The following is a 22,996-nucleotide window of genomic DNA, read 5'->3' on the forward strand; positions in this document are numbered from 1 at the left end:
ATGATTTAGTTGTATGTATTACATAGACCGGTTGCATGGATTTTTTCGAGAAAAGTTGAAAATGGAAAAAATAGCATTAACTAATCATTTATTATATAGATTGATGCAAACTTTTATCATAAATTTACTACTAATTAATTTCCACTTTAAACAATGTATTTATCTCTATTACATAAGGGAAGGGGGGAGCAACGGTGTCATCTTTTGAACTGACTATTTTGCCCCACTTCCCTTTCTAAATTACAAAAGAATCTCAATACCAAAATGGGGGTCAAACAAAGCCACCGTAAATTAATTTCAACAATCACTCAGAAATCACTTATATGAGGAAACTTTACAAATTACTCATAGAATTGATAAAATCACGTTGTAAAAATCACGCAAATCACTGAAATGATCAGGAAACTTTACAAAAACTAAAAATTAACTTATAAACTAAAACTAAAATACCTACTCAGGCACGTCATATATACAAAAACATTCACAAAATTCACTTACAAATCATTGTTCTCAATAACCATTCACAGTTACATACTCACAAAAATTACCTACAAATACAAATCTGAGAAAAATATAAGATTTTGACAGTGATATCACACATTCGTCCATTAGCAATTTGCGAACTTTCAAACAGGTACATAATTCTTTTAATCTTCAAAGTTATTTCACATTAGTCGACTGTTATGTACTTGAGAAAATGGAGATAATAGAAATTAGTTGAAAAGGGCTTTATATAATTAGACTTAAATTTGAATCATTTCCATATAAAATCTGAAAACAATATGTGTATGAAATTTGATTCATTTACGACACTGATGAAAAAGTTACAAATTTAGTTCTTCTTTTAAAATTCCAATATAAATTTTTGCCCAAAACTTTTGCAAAATATCCATGTTTAGAAATAAATTTTAAAAAACAAAACAATATCAAACTTTTTTGCGAACAACTTTTGCAAAAATCCATTTTCAGAAAAAAAAATAAATTTACATACATCAATTTGCAAAATCAGATTGTGTATGAAAGTTTTAAAATATCATTTCACTTATAATTGAAACTCAAATTGTTAAAATTTAGAAAAGGAGAAAAATAAAAAATGACCATTTTATGCGAAATCAGATTGTGTATGAAAAACATAAAAGTTCTTTTCAAATATAATTGAAACTCAAAGTGTTAAAATTTAGAAAAGGAGAAAAATTAAAATGACCATTTTATGCAAAATCAGATTGTGTATGAAATATGTATTTCTATTAGAATTTTATGTTTTTCAGAAATGACTTGTAAGTGCCGTTTGGCGAAATATTAATGAAATCCCTTTTCTTTCAAAAAAAAAAAAAGATTGTGTATGAAAAATTTAAAATTTCATTTCAAATATAATTGAAACTCAAAGTGTGAACATTTAAAATGAAGAAATTTTTTAAATATCAATTTGTGAAATCAGAATTTAGAAGTTAGACAAGGAAAAAAAATTGAAATTGTCTTATACTTTTCGGTTACAATTTTGGAATCATAGAGAAATTACTGAAATCCATATCAAAAACTATTATAAATTACAAAAATGAATAAAACCCAAAAAAGAACATGACGATATTTAGTAAAGAATATCATACTGATTATAAAAGAACATGCGCATATAATAACTTGAGAAACAAAAAACTATTCAAAATCACAAAAATGAATAACAACATAAAAAGAACATGAAAAAATCTTATTCACAAAATGGAGGTGAACTTAAATACTAACTTGCATTTTCAGTTTGTTTACTACTTAATATTAGGTCTAAAAATATCATTGCACGCGTCGCGTGCACAAAAGGCTAGTTCATAATAACTAAAACATAACCCACTATGTCCAAGTCCTATAAAAATCAAATTTGAATAATAAAATTACCATAAGAACTACCAATATAACTATAGATTTGATTTCTTTTACTTAATTTATAAGTTTCTAGTCTTTAGAAACTTACTCAAATTACAACTTAATCAAATTACATTAAAATTACAAAATCAGATTATATAACATTAAGTAATAAAAGTGAAGTTTATATTATAATATTATTTTTTTATACCAAAAAGTCTCGCGGCGTCAATCACTGACGACTGAATTCTGGCAGCAACGCACAACCGCTCGAGCCTCACACACACACGGTCGCGAACACCATTTTGATAAGAGGTTTTTAGTTCGTTAAGACACCAAAAATCACTTTCCAAACAATATTTATAAATCCTGACAAACAATTATTAAGAACGTAGCAAAGGCAAGTCAAGGGTCGATCCACAAGGAAAAAGGGACTAATTAAAGTCTATCAAGTCTAGACTACCTAATTGAAGGGTATTTGCGGTTTGAAAATATTTGGTAACAACTATGAACTAGCAAATAACATGAGTTTAAATATCAAATAGGAAGACACTAGAGTTAAGGTTACTAGTATGAATAAGAATGGAAGATGAATGTATGTTAATGCGATTGTGAAGTAACGGAGACGATTATGCAAGGTTTAGTTTTCCTCTAAAATACTCGAGTCCTCTCTCGAATGGTAGTCAAGAATAATCACTTAATCAATCAACTAAATCCTCTCTCGAATAGTCTTTAGTCAATTGATTAAGAGATCGATAAATTCGGAAAACCTCTAATAAAGGATCCCCTTAATTTCTACCCAATATCTTGGCCTAGAAATTAAGTTGATTCTTGGGGATGATAAAAGAGTTAAAATTCGATTTAAGAACCTTTGAATTCAAAATACCAAAGCATAAATGTGATCAATATCTATCCTAAAGTCTCAAAACACCAAGATCAATGCATAAACTTCTTTAAAACATCACAATCACATCAACACAAACATTTAAAATCCTAATCCATACTTTCACCCTAATCCTAGATATGAAACTACTCACTAATCATGAATTCTAAGCGATTAAACATAAAATTTATGACTAATCTAAGGCTAAACATGATTAAGAGATAATTAAACTAATAGAAATAACAATTATGATACTATGAGCATGAAGATCTAAAAATAACTAAGAACAAGAACAAGCACGAAAAGAATGAAATAGAAAACTGAAACTTCATATTAAATTCAATGAAAAGTACCCTGAAAGTTATCGGAATTACAAAGTATGATTAATAAATCTCAAATCTCAATAAAACTCTAGTATTTATCTCTCTAGTATGAACCCTAATAATCCTCTCTAAAAAACTAGAATAAAGCATAAGTTTTAAACTAAAACCAAACTATCGTTTTTGATAAAGCTCGAATTTTTCTTTTCCGAAAATGAACGGTGCGGGCGCACCACAAGTAGGTGCGGGCGCACCTCAGCCTTCTGCCTCAAAACTAAAATCTCTCGTCAGATGGTGCGGGTGCACCAAAATCAGGTACGGGAGCACCAAAATCAGGTGTGGGCGCACCAAACTTTCCGTTCTGGTCGGACAGTTCAACTTAAAACGATCATAACTTCTTCGTTTTATATCCAAATCAAGCTTATGACCAGTCGTTAGAAAGATATCGAAACGAGCTTTCACCTCCAACTGGAATTACCTTCATCCGGTTTGTGGTTGAAAAGTTGTGTCCATTTGAAGTTCCTCATACAAGATTTTATGGCACTATATGTGCTCCATTGTGCGAGCGGACATGGGGAATGGGCATGGTGCAAGCACACCATTTCTCAATGTGTGCTCTATTTTCATTGCTTCATTTTGCCAACTCTACAACTCATATCCATCTTAGATAGTTCCACCTATATTAAGAATATAAAACATGGTGAAAGCAAATGTACTAGAAATTCGGTCAAAAATGACTGGAAATCTAGTAAAATATCACTATGATCAAGAATGATCAAGTGCATGAAATAGAAGGGGAAAGGACAAGAAAGAGGGAAGAAAGGGGAGAAAGAGGATCAAAATGAATTAAAAGGAGTCCGTAAAGTGCGTTAAAAACGTACTTATCAGTAGCCTCGCCTTGAGTCTTTCACACCCTCGTTTCACACAACCCACTCGAGCACCACATTGTCGCCTATCTCGCGCGACCACAACACACCAAGCACGACGCTCACCTTCGAGCGCTCGCACAACAACGACGATTTGTCGTTCATCGCGCAAACACATCATCGCACAGTCGACGCTCGCACACACACCACCTCGCACACTCGACGCTCGCAACCCTCGTCAAACACTTGAACCCACTCCTCTCTTCGCATACACAGCAGCAGCACACCACATAGCCTTGCTCGACCGCACAACTCGCTCCAACTTCGCCCTCGGCTTCGCGCACACTGCACCCACACAAAGTACACACACCACACAAAGGCTGCCGACGGTTCAGGGGAGGGGACTAGTGACGAGGGAAAAGGAGAGAGAAAAATTGAGGGAGGAAAACCAAAAAACCGCTGACTAATTAGAGTTAGAGTTTTGCTGATTTTTTTCCCCTTCTTCTCTCCTATTTATAAGATGGTAAACCTATGTTTAATAGGATTTGTTCCCAAATCAACTTCCTAGTTCTTATTTTATTTATTTCGAAAATAAAATAAAACGAAACCACAATATAATAAGGTATACTAAGTAGGTTGAATAATTAAGTTGTAATTGTAGGTTTACCCAAACTGTATTATTTTTGTAAATAATATTAAAATACTTTTCGATTATATTCTTTATATTATCTTATTTATAAAGAATAACTCTCAAATATACAGTGTATTACACTTATAGCCGGCAAAATTGAGTCGTACTCGTTGACCCGGCCCGAAACCCAGGTTTCACCCGAAATTAACGACCCGAATATGACCCGAAACCCGAATACCCCGACCCAACACAAACCCGACCCGAATTAAAATAGACCTGAACCCGAATCTACCCAAACCTGAATCTACCCGACTCGAAATGACCCGATAATGATGACCACAACTCGAACCCGACCCGAAAAATTGTCATATTAGTTACTTTTTTAACAAATTTAAGAAAAATAGTGTATTGAAATACTATATATAATTTAGCCACTGTCCATGAATTATTTAATCAACTTTCATTAGTTATATATGTGTTTTATTTATTTGGGAGATTGAAAATCCGATCTAACCTGACCCGTTTTAACCCGACCCGATATGACCCGAAATCTCATGGAACCGATATTAACCCGCACCCGAACAAACACGACCCGTTGGACCCGTTTGCCACATCTAATTACACTAAAAGTGGTCCAAAACTCTCTTTTTGCTCCAAAACTCTAATTGTCAAACAACCCTATAATCTATATAACTTGACCAGTGCTTAGTGTTATTAATTGTGTGTAGATAATATAGGTCGGCCAAATCTTCTTCTATGCAATGTACTAATTAATATACTCTCTAGAACAACTTTGGTATAAAAATGGCAAGAATTCTACTAATTATCCACTATCGAAGTGAGCGTAATTTTTTTATAATTGGGTTTAACATTAAGGATTATGTCGAAATCATTAAAAGCCCACTTGTGAGTGTTCCATATTGGAGAAAGAGAAGAGGTTGTTACACTTTATAAGGTAGAGGAGTTACTCCTACTATCACCACTTGGTTTTAGCATGGAACCTCCTTTGGGCTTATAAAGTGGACCAAATCTCTACTCCATCTTTGTTTGGGTCACCCAGGACTCGTTTCGTATTGTTTCTAAATTTAACATGGTATCAGAGTCCGGGTTGTGGGTCTCGTCTAAATTTGGTATTTGATCGCTACTGGTTAAGGATTTACCTCGATAAGATGTCCAACCCCTAAGAGGATTATTACTCTGACCTTTCCAGTTAGCTCTGAATTTCTAAGGACACTTACAAGTGAGGGGGTGTGTTGAAACCATTAAAATCCCACTTGTGAGGGTCCCACATTGGAAAAAGATGAGAGGTTGTTACACTTTATCAGGTGGGGGCGGGAAGTTACTCCTACTATCATCAATTAATTTTAGTATGAAACATCCTTTGAACTTATAAAGTGGACCAAATCTACCCTCGATTCTCCTTGTTCGGGTCACCTAGGGCTCGTTTCGTATTGTTTCTAAATTTAACACATTTAGTGAAAAAAAAAAAAAACACGAAAGAGGTGTTATTGGAGAGAGCTCTTCAAACGGCGCAATTACTATGTAGGCATCATCAAGAGAACGGCTTTACGTGCAAAGAAATGTCAACGGCAAAGGTGTTGATCTTTCTCGATATGGAAGGCCACTCACATGCTAAAATATGACTCTAGTTTATCGGAATGTTGCTATTTTAATTTTAATAGTTGCCGCCCCCCATTAATTGTCATCACCAGTTTCAACAGTTTCTAATTAATTGCCTAGTCAACTGAAATAATAGAATTTGCTATAATTTCTACGCCGACACATGGCTGTAACTGTAATGTGTATATCAACAAGTATTTGGTGTAGGTGTAGCTGGTAGTGTGAATTATAAAATAAAAGTTATGTTATATTCAGCTCTTAGGATTGTATATGATATACTAGCCTTTTGTGCACGCGATGCGTGTAATGATATTTTTAGACCTAATATTAAGTAGTAAACAAACTCAAAATGCAAGTTAGTATTTAAGTTCACCTCCATTTTGTGAATAAGATTTTTTCATGTTCTTTTTATGTTGTTATTCATTTTTGTGATTTTGAATAGTTTTTTTTTCTCAAGTTATTATATGCGCATGTTCTTTTATAATCAGTATGATATTCTTTACTAAATATCGTCATGTCTTTTTTGGGTTTTATTCATTTTTGTAATTTATAATAGTTTTTGATATGGATTTCAGTAATTTCTCTATGATTCCAAAATTGTAACCGAAAAGTATAAGACAATTTCAGTTTTTTTTCCTTGTCTAACTTCTAAATTCTGATTTCACAAATTGATATTTTAAAAATTTCTTCATTTTAAATGTTCACACTTTGAGTTTCAATTATATTTGAAATGAAATTTTAAATTTTTCATACACAATCTTTTTTTTTTTTGAAAGAAAAGGGATTTCATTAATATTTCGCCAAACGGCACTTACAAGTCATTTCTGAAAAACATAAAATTCTAATAGAAATACATATTTCATACACAATCTGATTTTGCATAAAATGGTCATTTTAATTTTCTCCTTTTCTAAATTTTAACACTTTGAGTTTCAATTATATTTGAAAAAATTTTATGTTTTTCATACACAATCTGATTTCGCATAAAATGGTCATTTTATATTTTTCTCCTTTTCTAAATTTTAACAATTTGAGTTTCAATATTAAGTGAAATGATATTAAAATTTTCATACACAATCTGATTTGCAAATTATGTATGTATTAATTTTTTTTTTTTCTGAAAATGGATTTTTGCAAAAGTTGTTCGCAAAAAGTTTGATATTGTTTTGTTTTTAAAATTTATTTCTAAACATGGATATTTTGCAAAAGTTTTGGGCAAAAATTTATATTGAATTTTAAAAAAGAACTAAATTTGTAACTTTTCATCAGTGTCGTAAATGAATCAAATTTCATACACATCTTGTTTTCAGATTTTATATGAAAATGAATCAAATTTAAGTCTAATTATATAAAGCCCTTTTCAACTAATTTCTATTATCTCCATTTTTTCAACTACATAACAGTCGACTAATGTGAAATAACTTTGAAGATTAAAAGAATTATGTACCTGTTTGAAAGTTCGCAAATGCTAATGGACGAAGTGTGATATCACTGTCAAAATCTATTTTTCTCAGATTTGTATTTGTAGGTAATTTTTGTGAGTATGTAACTGTGAATGGTTATTGAGAACAATGATTTGTAAGTGAATTTTGTGAATGTTTTTGTATATATTGACGTCCTAGTATTTTAGTTTTAGTTTATAAGTTAATTTTTAGTTTTTGTAAAGTTTCCTGATCATTTAGTGATTTGCGTGATTTTTACAACGTGATTTTATCAATTCTATGAGTGATTTGTAAAGTTTCCTCATATAAGTGATTTCTGAGTGATTGTTGAAATTAATTTCGGTGGCTTTGTTTGACCCCCATTTTGGTATTGAGATTCTTTTGTAATTTAAAAAGGGAAGTGGGGCAAAATAGTCAGTTCAAAAGAGGACACCGTTGCTCCCCCCCTTCCCTTATGTAATAGAGATAAGCATATTATAAGCTAACTAGAATCAGATCTGCACATTGTTATTAGTTCTTAAAATACGGTAGTTTCAATAGAGTTACGAAAAAAAGAAGAAGTAAACAACAAGATCGGTTATTTTTATATTCCGAACACTAAGTCTTATATAGTTAGTCACGTTGTTTTATGAATATCAAGGACGTAGCACTGAAATATTTCATTATTCGATTAGATCCCAATTTCATAAGCGGAGCGTTTGAATAGTCAGCGAAGATTCTTCGTTACAAGGTACATACGCATACTAGTTTAGTTGCATATGTTAGTATCATGTTAGGTTATGAATTCTTTCATTGGAACCTAGAATCATGACAGAGAACAATTGTATGATCATGATTTATGAGATTGTTGACTAGCATGAAATGGATTGGAAATTTGTATGTATTTCCTGATTGTATGACTTGTAAATTGGATTGCATTGGTATTTAAATGTGAAATTCTATCGTATCACAAGCATGAAAAGTATTGGATTGGTATCCTTTGATTTATGGTGTAGCAAAGATGTTACAAGATTTAAAAAATTAAGCAATGTATCTAAGAAAGAACATTAAATGATTACATGTTTAATGTTGTGTGAATAGACAATACTAAGAAAGGATTTTGGCAATAAACTTGTAGGTGGACTCTGTACAAGACTTGTTCTACACTCCTACGCGGCCTACTATGACGACAATAATGTCCTTATGAATTTTGATAACTCAAGTAGGAGGAAGGTTACGTACGATCTTGGGGCCGGGGTATGCATACTAAGGTGATGGATGTGGGATGGAACGAAATCGTATTTGCATTTCATCTAATTAATAGACCAAGTTGTCTATTAAGGATCAAGTAGCCCGCATGATTCTAGTAAGATGACGGTCCCCGTTCGCTGCCAACTAAATTATAAAAGTAATAAATGTAATAATATCGTAGTATCATGTCTAGGAACGATTTTCATTGTTTTGATTATGCTTAGTATATTATCTCAATGTTTTATTACATACTCAGCATAACTGATCGTTTGTTATTTGTGTTTGTTGTTGACATGTGATGAACAATTGATGCTTCAATAAGGAGCAGACTAGGTATGCTGGTGTTGCTGCATGAGAATGAGCATACGGGGGATATTTTTAACGTTTAAATGTTTTGGTTGAACATTATAGAATTATTATAATTTGCTTAGTTGTGGTTTGAATAAAAATGGCTCAATGGTGATTCTCGAGTTGTAGTTAACATTTATTTTATTTTCGCTGCAGTTTAGTTTTTATAATAATAATTTAAGTTAAAGTTTCATTTCGATAAGCCTTGAATTTCACTGCGACGGTAAAGCTCCCAAAGTCGATGCGATGTAGTTTAGACGTGTATGGATTTTGGGGCATTTAGAGTTTTGACTAGTCAAAAACTCTAAAATGGGTGTTTGGTAAAATAGAGTTTTAAAGAGAGTTTTGGAATGAGAACTCTGAAAATGAAAAAGCTCTTAATATGAGCTTTTTCTATAGAGGATTAGGTACAAATATGTTCAACGACTTTTTTGCCTCTAGTAATACTACTACACATTATATTAAAATGTCTATAAATATCATTTTACTCAGACATATGGCAATAAGCTTTTAGCAATCAGTTAATTGTTACCAAACACATTTATAAAAAAAAAGCTATTAAATCAGCAATTAAATCTGCTGAACAAAAAGTTAAAACTCTAACAACAAACTCTAAACTCTAACAGCTAAATTCTAAACTCTATTTGCCAATAACAGGACCATATATCTTACATCAATTAGAGTTTGACGAGTGTTGTAAAATCTTGCTAGGTGGGTTGATTCATCAAGTGGGCTTGGATTTGCACTGTCCCATGTCATTGTTAAAACTTACAACATCAAGAAATGGAAGGCTACAAGTCCTTTCACCTTTATGTAATGAGTTTTATTCTTATTATTAACCTACTAGATGATGGAATTATATCTTTTAAAAAACGTCGGTATAAATTGCAAAGTTATTATAAGTTATGACTCGTCTCCTAAATCTAGTTTTTTGCAATTTTTTCAAATTCTTATTATTAACCTACTAGATGATGGAATTGTATCTTTTCAAAAACGTCGGTATAAATTGCAAAGTTATTATAAGTTGTGACTCGTCTCCTAAATCTAGTTTCTTGCAGTTTTTCAAAAAATTAATATGACATATACAGAAGAAAACAATTATCCAATCTCAAGATTTATTATATTATGCTCAAGTAGGTAAAACATACTAAGATCTAGACACATCTCCCATCATGTATCTAGTCTTAGCCACAAAAAAATTTCCTAACCACTAAGAAGCATACTTATTTTACAAGTTTAATTTGGTGATGTCAATATATTGACAAAGTTGTCTGTATTAGATGAAGGTATCCAAATCTGTTATGCTTTTGCAGAATGCCATTATTAGGATTAACTAACGAAGATGGCGTTAGAATGACTGAAACTATCAAAGGTTTTTTTGTCTAGTAAACATATGAGTTATGACATATCCTCAAGTATGGGCCGTCAAATTATTTCTAGATTGAGGGAATGTTGAAAAAGAAAGGAACATACTAGTTTAAGAGGAGTTATTAACTAATAAGTCATAAGTACGAAAATTATCATGATTATAACAAAGGTCTCACGGCTCTCACCCCCAAATTTCTCTCTGTTTCATGGTTTCTTTCTAATCATGACCAATTAAATTGATGAATTGTAAAATATGGTTTAAGAAAATTGGGCTTCATCACTGCTAAAAATGAATATCTATATTAATATATTAAAAGGCGTGCGTAAACCAGGAACAGTGCCACATGACGCTCTCCCTAGGAGTTTTAGTTCATGAAATCCATGTACAATATAAAAATTAGAAACTGCATAATATATGTTTTGATCCCATGACCTCAAGTTCATGTACTTAAGTTTTAACCACTAGCCCAAGTTGTATTTAGTGCTGTCATATCAAAGTACAATATTAATAAATGAAAATTTTCTTACCCGGGGCATAGCTCGGGCCTAATAACTAGTTGAAGTTTCAAAAATCGTCAATTACGGACTTAGTTTCATGTTTGAAATCAATATTACAATTTCAAAATAAGCAAACAATTATGCGTAGTTGAGAAAATGATCAGCGAATTAAAAAATCGCATTTGAGAAAGTTAGCTTATTTAGGCGAATAAGTAGAAGTGATTAGAATTTCTAGCCCATGCTCTTAAAAGTTATGGTTTTCACCAACAATGGATCAAATGGATCATGCAATGCATCTCGACTGTCTCCTACTCACTCATCATCAATCAAGACACAACCTCTGTCTTCCACCCTTCTTGAGGACTTCGCCAAGGTGACCCTTTATCACCTTATCTTTTCATTTTATGTATGGATGTCCTCTGTCAACAACTGGATTTTGCAGTCTAAAAAATTCAAAATCAGGAATTGGTATCAAACTTGTCCCACATTCTCAGATAATTCCAGAACTATTCTTTGCTGACTACGGCTTACTATTTTGTAAAGCTAACTTAGAGTCTGCTCATCGCCTCAAAAATATTCTAGACCTTTTTTGCCTTAATTCAGGACATGCAGTTAGTGAATTTTCATAAATCACCGATCATGTTTTCAAAACAAGTTCTGAATTCTAGACGAAAGATCGATTGTTGGTATTTTTAATATGACCCCAAAGGTTTTTTTGGGAAGGCATTTGGGTGTTATATTCTCCAATTATAAGCCAATGCCTAGTGATTTCCACAACTTAGTTCAAAAAGTTGATAGCAAAATTAATTCTTGGCACAATCATTTTCTCTTGAAAGTTGGAAAATCAGTTCTTATTCAGAGTCATCTAGAATAATCCCCAGCTTATCTTATGGCAACAACTCAGCTTCCCAAGAAAATATGCTCTACAATACATAATATCAACCGAAAGTTTTTCTGGCGCTCCTCAACGAATTGTTCTGGACTACCCCTAATTGCATGGTCAAAAATTTGTCGTCCTAATATGGTGGGTTGAATTTTCGAAAAAGGGCCCATGTAAATGAAGCATACTTAGCTAAAATGGGATGTCGAATCCTTTCTGACCAACACTCTCTCTGGCCAACTCTTATGCGCCGAAAATATCTTCGGAATACTTCTTTCTTTGAATACAAAACTAAGTCACGAGACTCTCATATTTGGAAGTCCATTCTCCGATCTCGAGAGCTTTTAAGGAAAGGAATACGTTGGAAAATTGGAACTGGAACAAATGTTTATTTTTGGATTGACAACTGGTGTGCTAATCAAAGCCTTATTGAAATGTTAAATCTTCAAATCATGGCTATTGATAATTTGGAACTTACTGTCAGTAGTGTCATTCTTCCATTTAGGCAATGGAATGTTTCTCTCCTTAATGAATTAGTTCCATCCCATATATCGTCCACCTAATTTTGGGGATTCCTATCCCCAGCTATCCCACCGCAGATGTTCCTTGTTGAGGGCTTACTAGCTCTGGTGAATTTTCTGTAAAAACAGCCACCTGGCTCGCTCATGGAATTACTCCTCACAGTATTCCTTGGTCTTGTAACTGGATATGGAAGATTAATATAACCCCTAAACTACAAATTTTTCTATGGCAATGTCTACAAAACGGATTGCCATTAAAATTCAATTTAGCCAACCGTCAAATCACTAATGACGCTCTTTGTCCTCTTTGTAAATCTGGTACTGAGACTCTTGACCATTTATTTTTCACATGCCGTCTAATTAGTCAATATTGGAATTCAAACTATATACGACCAGAAATAGTTATATAGTGCCTCAAGATCTTATACAATGCCTAACGTGTCTCCGTCCCTATCCTAAGGCCTTACAAGTGTTTTGTTACAACTTGTGGAGTATTTGGAAGGAACGAAATTCAATTATCTTCGAGGAAATTATGCTTAATTTAAATCGTATTTATTACAGAGCTTGGCATCTGTATTTGGAATGGACTACTCGGACTATGATGGATTTTTCCTTTACTATTTCTTCAATTCCTTGTTGTAGGTCACCTACTTCCATCGCAGTTAGCTGGCAGCCTCCCCCCTCCAGTTGCTTCAAGCTTAACTTTGATGGTTCAGTTATTGACTTATCAGTCGCTGCCGGTATTGCCATTCGCAACTCCGCTGTTCTTCTTGTGGCCGCTCAAGTTTATCGATTTGGCCAAACCTCAGCTCTCTTGCTGAAGCCTGGGGATTAAGAAATGGACTTATACTTGCCATCCAACAGCATATTCAAGATCTATATATTGAAGGAGATAATCAAGTAGTTATAAAGAGTGCTGCAAGGGCATTATACTTACCCCTAGACTATCCAAACCCTAATTGATGACATTCAACATTTGCTTCGTCATTTTAGATTCTACACAATTAAGCATATTTTTCGAGAAGCTAATCGGGTAGCAGATCTTCTATCAAAAAAAGTTCACACTAGTTCCGCTGCCTCGGTAGACGTGGATATCTCTACGGAACCTTTGTTAAACAAATTAGTTCTTCTAGATTTGTTAGGAGTCTCCCTTGAGAGAAGGGTGTCCTAACTTTCATTATGTACCCCCCAAAAAAAAGTAGAAGTGATCAGAGATGAGTTAAATTGGGCTCATTTTGAGAATTTTATATGAGCGATGAGCAAAAAATAGTCTTGGGTATACCATGAGTATTATACACTCAGATGTATGATAAAAGTTGTCAATGTTTCATGAAAGAGATGTCAAAAGTAATTTTTTTTCTTTTTACCGAGCGTGTGATGAACCGTTAGAACATGAGTATTTAGTTTGTAAGCATCACTCTAACATGAACCACGGCCCAAGTGCAAATTATTAAAAAGTTAGGCTCTTTGACAAATTGGAACATGAAAAACGCAGCTCTCTCCTTTCATTCAAATAACAAAAGTACCTTAAAATGTTGTTAAAAGGGGACAAAAAAGGGTTGAGATCTAGTATATGATTGTAATGGGACTCTGGATGGGGTCCTGTGCGATGATAGCAAAGATAATTTCTTCTTACCTATTAAAAGAATTGGTAGTTCAGCTTATGAACCACACCAGACCAAGACTGACTGAGCACAGAAATATATGCCATCTTTGCATAATTTTTATACAAGCATACAGTGATACAACTCCAAATTTCTGGAGGTTCATCAGTCATCACACCGGCCGCACAAAAAAAGTGTTCATCATTCTGACAAATACAAGGCTGCAGCTAGGAGAAATTCTGGGTTTGTACACAAGTACTTTCTCCGCTAAAAAAAGTATATATTGTACATCATATGGACAGTTTCTTGCTCACAAAACTCATTCAGCAAATGGTGTACATGTTTGGATCACTCAAAGATGAGAAACAAACTTAACTTCTAGCTTTGGGAGACGTTCTTGCCTTCGCATACAAGAGAAAGTTGATCACCATCTCTTATTGGCTCTATCTCATCAATTTCAGCTCCTTGTGCAGATACTACTTTCGTGCAATAGCATCCGAATTTCATGCTACCCATGTCAAGCAATTCTTGTATAGTTTTGGGTAATCTGACAAGTTTCGGATCCAGACTCGTTCCTTGACATCTGAGTATGACTCTGGTTGGCTGGTTTACCATCATCTTAGAGGTTGTATAACTATTTACACCAGCAGATGTTTCACCTGCAGAATAGAAAGTTTGTGATTGCAATTCACTGAAGACTGTTATTGCCTTTTTCTCTTCGCAAAGTTCCACCACCATCTATAACTCTACTTTAGGAATGTAATTGAGTTGTAATAGAAATTGGGAAAGAACACACATGTTTAAGGATAAAGTTGCATTACTATGGACATGTCATAGGACTTCCTTTACAAACATACATACTAACAAGTTCATTACTTATTACCGACTACCAAACATGCCATCAAAGTCATGGAATCGTACTCACCTCTAGTAGCAGCTGACATAACTCCAAATAGCGAGTTTTCAAATACATTAGCCCTGCCTCTAGGGGGTTTATGATCGTGAGAGATATCATGTGGACTTGGAACCAGAGTAACATCAATAGTACCAGTACTTGAGTACTTCTTCAGAAAACTAGAACCATCTTTCTTATCAGGGAGCATTTCATTAGATTGGAGGCTAGCCGGGTTTGTAGAGTCAAATAATACTTTGACCTCTTCATTTCCACGAAAATCCGCCAAATTCCTTGGTGACAGTCCATTTGCATCAAACTTGTCAACCTCTGCCCCTTGCTCTAAGAGAAACTTAACAATACTTGTGTTTTCTCTAGTAACCGCAGCATGAAGTGGTGTAGTTCCGTTGCTGTTGGGCAGCGTTACATCTCCTCCATACCGCACAATATCTTGTAGCAGCTTTAGGTCATCTTGTTCCACAGCATAACAAGCATATTGAGGCACATCACCAGAAGCTAGAGTAGCACCATGGTCTACCAGTAACTTGATCAAGGACTCAGAGTGCTTCCCCATTATTAAATCCCATAATGGAACATGCCCTTCTGAATCTGTATGACAAAAGCAAGCTCAGTTCTACAGAACTTAATTCGAAAATAAGCCTCAGAATGTTTGGACTGAAAACAAATTCAATGGAAATGAAAAAGGTAAGGAATATCGACAAATATGTCACATTCCTTCCTTGAAGATCAGCGAAAATCTTTTTCACCCAGGGAGAACTATTTTCCACAATTTACAAACCAAACAAAGGAAAACATGAAAAACACTTTTTCGGAAAAATGTTTTTCGATCAACCAAATTCTCTAAGACTATTCTCCAAAAGGAACAAAATATGAAAGAACATCATAGTTTAAAGTATATTCTAAAAGTACCTATGATGTTTGGATCTGCTCCATTTGCAAGCAGGATGGCAACACAACTTTCATTTCCATTGGCAACTGCAATATGCTGGGGAAAGAATCACCAAAACACAACAAATTAATATTACACATACTATATAACATCGGAAACTTATGACCAATTTCAAGAACTGTATCATAGATATGTATGTCTTCAAATATATACAAGACAGTTAATCTCAATAATTATTCTCGACAAACCAGAGCAGTGCGGTCTTTGATGCCTCTCTCATTTGGTTTAGAGCCTCGACTCAGCCAGAGTTTCAATAACGATTCATCTCCTCTTGCAGCTGCAAAACATAAACCTAGAGGCAAATCGGTTTGACCTTGAGCTATCATTTTCTCGATGTCAGCAACAACAGATTGCATCAGTGGATCATCCTGCGGTTTCAAATGCTGCACTACCAAGAAAAACAGTGTTAGCTGCAGTTGTTAGCACGCCCACATCATGCCAAATGATCACCAATATTTGAAACATCTATGTTTGTGAGTCATTATAACCTAATATCAAAAACTAAAAGCAAAGATCTTCCTTTAAACAAAACACAAAACTAAAGGCAAAGATCACTAGGATTAACTGCAGCACTACAAAAAAACTTCAGCGTAATACTTATTATCCTAAACAAGATGCTATTAATCTATTTCTTCACGACTTGTTTTGTGGACGATGATAAATGGTGGTAATGATGATGCATTCATTGGCAAACATATCAAAGAAGTTTCATGCTGATGTCTATGATAGAATTAGTCCTTCCTCCTATAACTCTTTTTCTTCATAAATTTTCATTATCATTCCTTACCAATATGGAGGTGTAGTATTCAGTTGTAATATAAATTTCTGAAGAAAAATATATTTTTGGGGAATGAGGTTCCATTATATATCATTGGCATTGACATGTGGTTTCTTCACAAATTACATCCACTTATTAATAGTTGGTAACAAATAGGCCATATATTAGTACTCCACACATACCTCTAGGAGATTACTCATGATAATTGCTCCATCTCCAACATTTGCTTGGACAAGACTCAAAAGGGCAGTACGATTCAGACGCAGCAGTTGACACAGTTTCTTGGTGCGGACTGTAAAAAGCTGAGGTCTGTAGCAAAGAACACCTATCTCACCACAGATATCTCCAACTTTGACCTCTTTAATGACCTGTGAATAATATCTTCAGCTAAGAAAACAGACAGCATACAATTTGGTAATGAATTGAACCTATATTTCCCTAAAACAATTTACCTCTGGAACTCCATTTTTGGTGACGATCAACTCCTGCAAAGAGAACTTAAATCAGATGCCAAAGGGCAAAAGCACATTGGTTTTATGAGCAAGTTTTAGGTGAGATAGTATTACACAAACTTATCTTTGGGACGTAAACATATTCTTCTTAGGTGAAGATTCATTCGAATGTCACAGTAAGTTATTGTGAAACTGTCTCATATAATATTTGTCCGTGCTAATTTACATTAAAAAGAGAGAATATTAGTTACCATTGCACCATGGACTAACACATATAGATCTGTGGGTGCTTCATTCTGCAAAATCACATCTTCCTTGGGAGGGTAGTACTCAGCTTTCATCTCTGAAACCTTATGAGATCGAAAAGAAAGTCATAATGAATATTTTTGGGAAATGAGGTATTATTAGAAAAACAACAACAACAATATAAGATTATAAAAAGAAAGACATATTTCCTGGAAACTACTTGCAAATGTAATTTGTGATTCAGTTAACTTACCAGCTGGAAAAGCAAGTCGTTTGACACTTCTCGAAATAGATATACCTTGTCAAGCAGTGAGTAGAAGAGATAATGTGAAATACTTGATTTGATTGCCTTAGGAAGGGATTCAAGAACTTCTTGTTGCTGTAAACCTTCTGAATCAGCTCTGTACTTCAAACACAAGTGACCAATCATTTGATCTTGGAGCCTAAGAGGAAGCTTATTTCTTTGTGCAAAACTCGAAGCAGCTTGAAGTTTGTCCCTCTATGATTGAACAAAAAAACAAACAAACATGCAAGTTATCATTATAGCCATGTTTGTTTGGAGATAGGAAGTCATTTCTGTAGGAAATTTTGTGCTTCAATGCTTTATCCATAGTTCACTTCATAACTTAAGAGCTTTTTCAAAAAAAATTGTTGTAATTACTACCTCTTCAAATAGTTGAATATATTACTATTGCTACTACTTACCAGTTTCCAATTAATTTTTTTCAGAGACAAAACCACAAATCAATGCCAATATCACCACAAATCCACAATATCTTCACAAATTGGATGTTTACTCTAGGACATCTTTGTGTGCATAACAAAAGATCAAACAGAATGTAGCAATAAGAAATTACACTATTTGAAACAGTAGTACTAATATAAAAGTTTTTCGAATAAAGGCTTGAAGTTACAGCATGACATATCAAAAATTTAGTATTTTTACAAATTTTGCTCTATGATACTCAGTTGCTTCATTTCGTCTTAAGCACCCATGTCAGTTTCTTGGCACTCTGACATAGAGATTTTCACTCGACACATCAGTTTGAACCAAATAAATAGAAACCTCAAAAACAAAAGTGGAGTCCAAGCACATATCTAAAAGAGAGATAGCATACTTACAAAGTCTCTGGTTCGACTAGTCCGATGAACCACTAAGTTTGTCATATTTCCTATCAAATATGCTGTCAATCCAAGATTAAAGAGCATGTAGAATATGTCATAGATCATCTCCCTTATATTCACAGGGTGTAAGTCTCCATAGCCAACTGTTGTGAGGGTGGTAATAGACCAGTACATTGACACCACATACCGGAGCCACAGATCTTCACTCTCGAAGTTTTCCATTGACAGAGCAATCCAAGTCTTTTTCGGATCAGGGTAATTGTCTGCAAGGAGATAGTAAAAGCACGCAGAACTGTGCACCGCAAAAAGAGTCACCTACAAATGAGCAACCATCATGCACATTTAGCTCCCAACTAAAATTTTATCGTAGTAGAAAGATGAGATCAAGGCATGCAGCTTCCAATACTCACACAAACTAGCTTGCAGCTTCGCATGAAAAAATAATTCACATTTCGATCTTTCTCCAATCTGTAAGTGAAAAAGAAGAGTAAAATTGTTATAGTGCATATATTTTCCATACTCAATTTTTGTATACTTTTGTATTCATGGTAATGTTTATCCACCTTAAACCATCACTTTATTTGTTCCATAAAATTTCATTATCATCCATTATCACTTTAGAATATAACCTATATGGTATGATAATGAAGATTTATGGAGTAAAAACACATTCTCAAACTGTTCTATTACCAAAGGCACTGAATTAGTGTTAGAGATATATTAGGATACTAAAGATATGATACACTAAAATTCATTACTATTAACGTTAGTTATTATTGCGCCTACCAAAGTGCAGACTGTATAGAACAGCAAAATTTTACCTGGAAAACATTTTACTGGCTCTACGAAGACGCCAAAGACGTAGCATATTGAACAGTCCATAAGCTTGGACATTGTCAGGGAGAATTTTCAGCACAAGTTCTGAAGGAATTGTTGATACAGTATCAAAAACAAACCAGGTTCTTATGTACCTCCAAGAGATGTCCTTTCGATTATCCACAGGAAGGTAAGTTTTTGGATCAAGATACGCAACGAAGAAGGTCAGAATAATATCAATGGCGAAAAATCCATTGACAATATTATCTGCAATAGCAAGGCCTTTAATGGATGGTTTTTTTAGGAAACCAAATTCGAATGGAGATGCCCATGCTGTGTAGAAAACTAGTAATACCAGAAACATCTCCCATATTCTGCATTATTCATCAGTCATTGTTGAATTAAAATAGATTGGATGTACAAGTTTTGCAATGATATATATGGCTATTTTACAAGATTACTACACTACTATCACAGCAAATATAATGCAAGCAAATCTAGTGAAATGTAGTAGTATAGACTTATAGTAGGTACATGAAACATCAAAGCTACAACTGCCCTAGTCTAAAACATACCTCCTCCCTTTTATGTTACTTACAACGTTTTGACTTTTGCACTATTCATGCACTTACTTTGACCAAAATTTTCTTGTGACTAATATGCAATACAAATGTTCTTTTTGGTAATTATGCAGTACAAATGTTAGCATGTGAGGTATTGTTGGATTTATCTCAATTACAAGATTTCAACTTTTTATAACTTTCACAAATAATTCCTATGTTGCACAAAGATTTTCCTATTTTTATTTTTCACATTTGCCAATGTACATCTTGTATGATTAATATTTTTTATTGCATATTAGTAAAAATTACTACATCCGTTTCTTTTTAATTGTTACACATGATATTATACACTATTCACAAATTTCATCATACACCCGGGTGTACCATGCTCATGGTACACCGTACACCCAACTACCCAAGATTGCTTTTTTTGCTCGTTGCTCATTTGAAACCTCCAAATGGCATAATGACATAATAGGTAAGTTTCAACTGAGCAAATGAGTAAAAAAATAAAAGGTTATATTTGAAAACTTTTACGTTGAGATAAATCTAACATGATTCCCTTATGTATAAGTCACAAATAATAGTCAAAGTGAAGTATGCGAACAGTGTCAAAGTACACAATAAATATATGGGTTTTTTGTCAGAAAGGACCTAATAAAATACATGTTTTGTGGGGAAGGACCTAATAAAATTTTTTTTGTCAAAAAGGACCTAATAAAATACTTTCGATTGTGAACAGGAACCACTTTATGAATTTCCGGCCAAATTTACCATTTACCGGCGTTGACCCTTTTGTTTACCCTTAGTTAAGTCTTTAATGTTCTGTTTCTATTACCGTAAAATTAGGAGGAGAAGAGAAATTACAGTAAAATTAAGAACCCTAATTTGCGTTTTTGGGAAAAACGTATAATGGGAGCCCTAAATTTCAAAAACCCTTAAACATTGAGAGAGAAAAAATTGAAGAGCAAAACATAGCTTGGATTTGATGAAGGTTGCAGGATAAGATCGAATAAGTTGATACTTCACTTCAATGGAAATTGCGCTGTTGGAAGAAAATTGTGAGAATTCAATATGTTTGGGTCAGTTAAAATAGGAATTGAACATTAAAGAGTCAAGTAGGGGTAAAAAAAGGGTCAACGCCGGTAAATGGTAAATTTGGCCGGAAATTCATAAAGTGGTTCCTGTTCACAATCGGAAGTATTTTATTAGGTCCTTTTTGACAAAAAAAATTTTATTAGGTCCTTCCCCACAAAACTTGTATTTTATTAGGTCCTTTCTGACAAAAAACCCTAAATATATTGATAAGAATACTTCTTTCCATGCCATAGATTCAAGCCTTATCCTCCCAAATTCCCACCAAACTATTCTACAACAAAGAACACAAATTTGATCAAATCACAACAAAAATACAAGATCAAAAAAAATTAACCTGTAACGAGGATCAAATGGGGAGATAATGAATTTACGGAGGGCGTTACGACGGTTGCTCCGAGCACCCAAAGACGGCAAGACACCATTGCTGAAACTATATTGTGTGGTTGTACCATCAACAGAAGTTGCTATGTCTACATTATCGTTCAATTTTTCCCCACATACTGAACTTCTAACAAAGTTATTCATCTTAAAAAAAAAGTCAAACACTAACTTTTCCCTCTCTTTTTTTCTGCCTCAAAATTTTGTTACACATCTCAATCTTTATCATATGTATTTCCATTGTTTTTTTAATCTATCTTGAAAGCAAGTTTAGTAGTAATTAATTAAGGAATTTTTTTGGATATGATTATTTGATTCTTAATTAACAGTGGATTTTTCTATGAGACGACTTTTTTATTTTGTTAATATTTTGTACAATTTTTGTTTAGGCCGGCGTATATCGCGTCTTATACGTGTGTTTAACTTTATTAAATAATCAAAACAAGATTAATTAAAATGATTCGTCTCAATATTATAATAATGTAATAGAAAGAACCTAGTACAAATGATGATTTAAGTATAAGTATAACTTTAGTATATAGGAAAAATCGACAAAAATAAGCCAACCTTTGCCCCATCTTCCACATTTAAGCCTGTCCTTTTGATAATCCAGAGTTAATACAACCTTATAATCATTTAAACCAATTTTAGGTTACATAACCTGTAACTTATTCTACAGGTTACAAATATACTTAATTTTTTTGTCTTTTTTCCCTTAAATTAATCTCTACCCTCTTTCTTCTCTCTCCTCCCTCTTTTATCTCCTCCTCCCACTTCCGTCATTCACTGGTACCACCACCACCACCACCACCACCACCACCACCACCAGTCCCCCTTTCTCCTCCACCAAAACCCTAACATCGTACCCCTTCTCTCTACTTTCTCTACCACCCTGTGTCATCTTCTTCATCTACTATCTTCTTCGGGGTTTGGGTGTGGATTTGGGTTCTCGGTTTTTGTGGTGGGTGGTTCGGGTGTGGATTGCGGTTGGGTTTCGGGATGGAGTGGGTTTGGTGGCTTCAGGGGTTTGAGTGCGGTTTCTGGGTTTCGGGATTTGGATGTCGTTTCTGGGTTTCGGGATTCGGGGTTGGGTGGGGTGTGTTTGGGTGGTTTTGGGGTGGAGAGAGAGGGAGTTAATGGGCTGGTGGTGGGGTGGGTTCGGTTGTCGTGGAGGGTTTCGATTAGTGCTGGGATTTGGTTATGGTGGTTGTGGTGGTTGTGAGAAGAGAAGAATAGGGGTGGGTTATGTGTGGTGTAACGATGGTGGAGGAGGGGGGCAGCAGGAAGAGGGAGGAGAGAGGTGGTGGTCATGGTGAGGGAGGAGAGAGGAAAATATAAGGGAAATAAAAAAAATAAAATTAATCATAATTAACTTGTTGCAACCTGTGTTAGCAGGTAAACTTAAATCACTAACCTAAAATTGGCTTAAATGATTATAAGGTTGTATTAACTCTGGATTATCAAAAGGACGACTTAAATGTGGAAGATGGGGCTAAGGTTGGCTTATTTTTGTCAATTTTTCCTAGTATATATCTGTATTGGCGTTGAATTATGTGATTAGTGTTAGTTTTATAATGGTTTGAACTTTACACTTGGGTTTTTTTAAGCTCAAT

The 22,996-nt window shown here is 34.1% G+C and overlaps 1 protein-coding gene across 1 annotated transcript; it reads right to left on the reverse strand.

Moving 5' to 3' along the window:
* Positions 1-14,147: 14,147 nt before the first annotated feature.
* LOC104887696 (potassium channel AKT1) lies at positions 14,148-21,697 on the reverse strand. Its single transcript, XM_010672402.4, has 12 exons — positions 21,340-21,697; positions 19,350-19,718; positions 18,939-18,996; positions 18,526-18,843; positions 17,657-17,902; positions 17,409-17,507; positions 17,158-17,190; positions 16,888-17,073; positions 16,116-16,310; positions 15,888-15,963; positions 14,991-15,566; positions 14,148-14,724 (listed from the first exon to the last, which is right to left on the reverse strand). Exons 1-12 carry the CDS (start codon positions 21,528-21,530, stop codon positions 14,444-14,446), a joined length of 2,628 nt encoding a protein of 875 aa, XP_010670704.2. The 5' UTR covers positions 21,531-21,697; the 3' UTR covers positions 14,148-14,443.
* Between the last annotated feature and the right edge of the window lie 1,299 nt (positions 21,698-22,996).

Source organism: Beta vulgaris, chromosome 2 (genome assembly GCF_026745355.1).
Source record: "Beta vulgaris subsp. vulgaris cultivar EL10 chromosome 2, EL10.2, whole genome shotgun sequence".
NCBI classification, from domain to species: Eukaryota; Viridiplantae; Streptophyta; class Magnoliopsida; order Caryophyllales; family Amaranthaceae; genus Beta; species Beta vulgaris.

Excerpts from the sequence above, each read along its gene's own strand:
- LOC104887696 (XM_010672402.4), bottom strand. The coding sequence starts at position 21,530 with ATGAATAACTTTGTTAGAAGTTCAGTATGTGGGGAAAAATTGAACGAT. Across the intron at positions 18,997-19,349 it reads GCCAGTAAAATGTTTTCCAG|ATTGGAGAAAGATCGAAATG; the intron begins GTAAAATTTTGC and ends TTTCACTTACAG. Across the intron at positions 17,074-17,157 it reads CCAAAAATGGAGTTCCAGAG|GTCATTAAAGAGGTCAAAGT; the intron begins GTAAATTGTTTT and ends TATTATTCACAG.